This window comes from Orycteropus afer, unplaced genomic scaffold, assembly GCF_000298275.1.
Source record: "Orycteropus afer afer isolate SDZICR_OR568_19922 unplaced genomic scaffold, OryAfe1.0 scaffold00504, whole genome shotgun sequence".
NCBI lineage: Eukaryota > Metazoa > Chordata > Mammalia > Tubulidentata > Orycteropodidae > Orycteropus > Orycteropus afer.
This window is the reverse complement of record NW_006922091.1, coordinates 932,484-933,490: the sequence shown is the minus strand read 5'-3', so window position 1 is coordinate 933,490 and position 1,007 is coordinate 932,484. Positions and strand designations below refer to the sequence as shown.

At 35.0% G+C, this 1,007-nt stretch overlaps 1 protein-coding gene across 1 annotated transcript in view; it reads right to left on the bottom strand.

Moving 5' to 3' along the window:
• The window catches only part of METTL25 (methyltransferase like 25), a 233,140-nt gene that overhangs the window by 29,609 nt on the left and 202,524 nt on the right, over positions 1–1,007 (bottom strand). Inside the window, exon 10 of the mRNA XM_042782908.1 lies at positions 499–592. Within this exon, the coding sequence (XP_042638842.1) occupies positions 499–592 (94 nt within the window). The remainder of the gene's footprint in view (positions 1–498; positions 593–1,007) is intronic.

Here is a 1,007-nt window from a genome sequence, read left to right as displayed (position 1 = left end):
TCGGTGTCAGAATATTTTTTACTGTCCATCAACCAGCTTACCTTTCCGCCTTCTCAATTATCAGCTTAGGCTTCCTAGGAGGTTACCACTTTCCAAGATTGTCCCATTCAAAGGTTTTTTTAATTTAAGATTTTTAATTTTAATTAGTTATACATGCTTTAAGTGCATTTAAAAATTAAAATCATTCTTGCTCACCTTCTAATTCCCATCTGTACTGTTATCTTGCTTTATAATTAAATTCCGATTTGAGAAATAACGTGTTTTTACCTAAATAAACATAAAGGGAGGATCTGCCTGACTAGTTAACAACTGCAAACTACCGGCATTGACAGGAAAGGGAACTGGAATAAAGATAACGCAAGTTTGGTTTCAATATGTTTTAGATGCTTTTCAGAAACGGAAGAAAACTGTAAGGCAAATTATTTCATACTAAATCACTTCATTACCCCACAGACGTTATACTATCTTTTATAAGAATACTGAGTCACCATAACTAACCTTGGACTCATCTAATCCAAGCTTCTTTAGAGACTTTCTGACATAATCCAGAAAAGAAGAGGATTTGGAATAAATTTTGCCGACATGTCGATCACTGAAAAACAAAGTCAATTTATTTTTAATTATTTAAATAATTTTTAATTACTCAGTTTTTCCAAATTAAATTATACAGTAAAGCAAGTGAAAGCTGGAACCTGTGTAAGGTAGAAACGTGTCATAGAAGGTTGGGCAATCTACTTCCGTAGTGATACTGCCTTGGAAACCCAAGGAAGGATCACTATGAGATGGGTCTGACTCGACGGCACATAACAACAACAACACAACATAACAAACGACAGAAAAAGTGGTAAGATTGCATCCAGACAAAGGTGCAAAATTTGTAAGGCCCTGAAAAACAAGGCAGTCCCATCAAGTTCCGGCTCTCACAGGTTTCACTGTAGATAGTTTTAATTCAGTCACAAAGTATTTCCAAATATCTTTTGTGTATACAGCACAAGCTCCAGATGTAA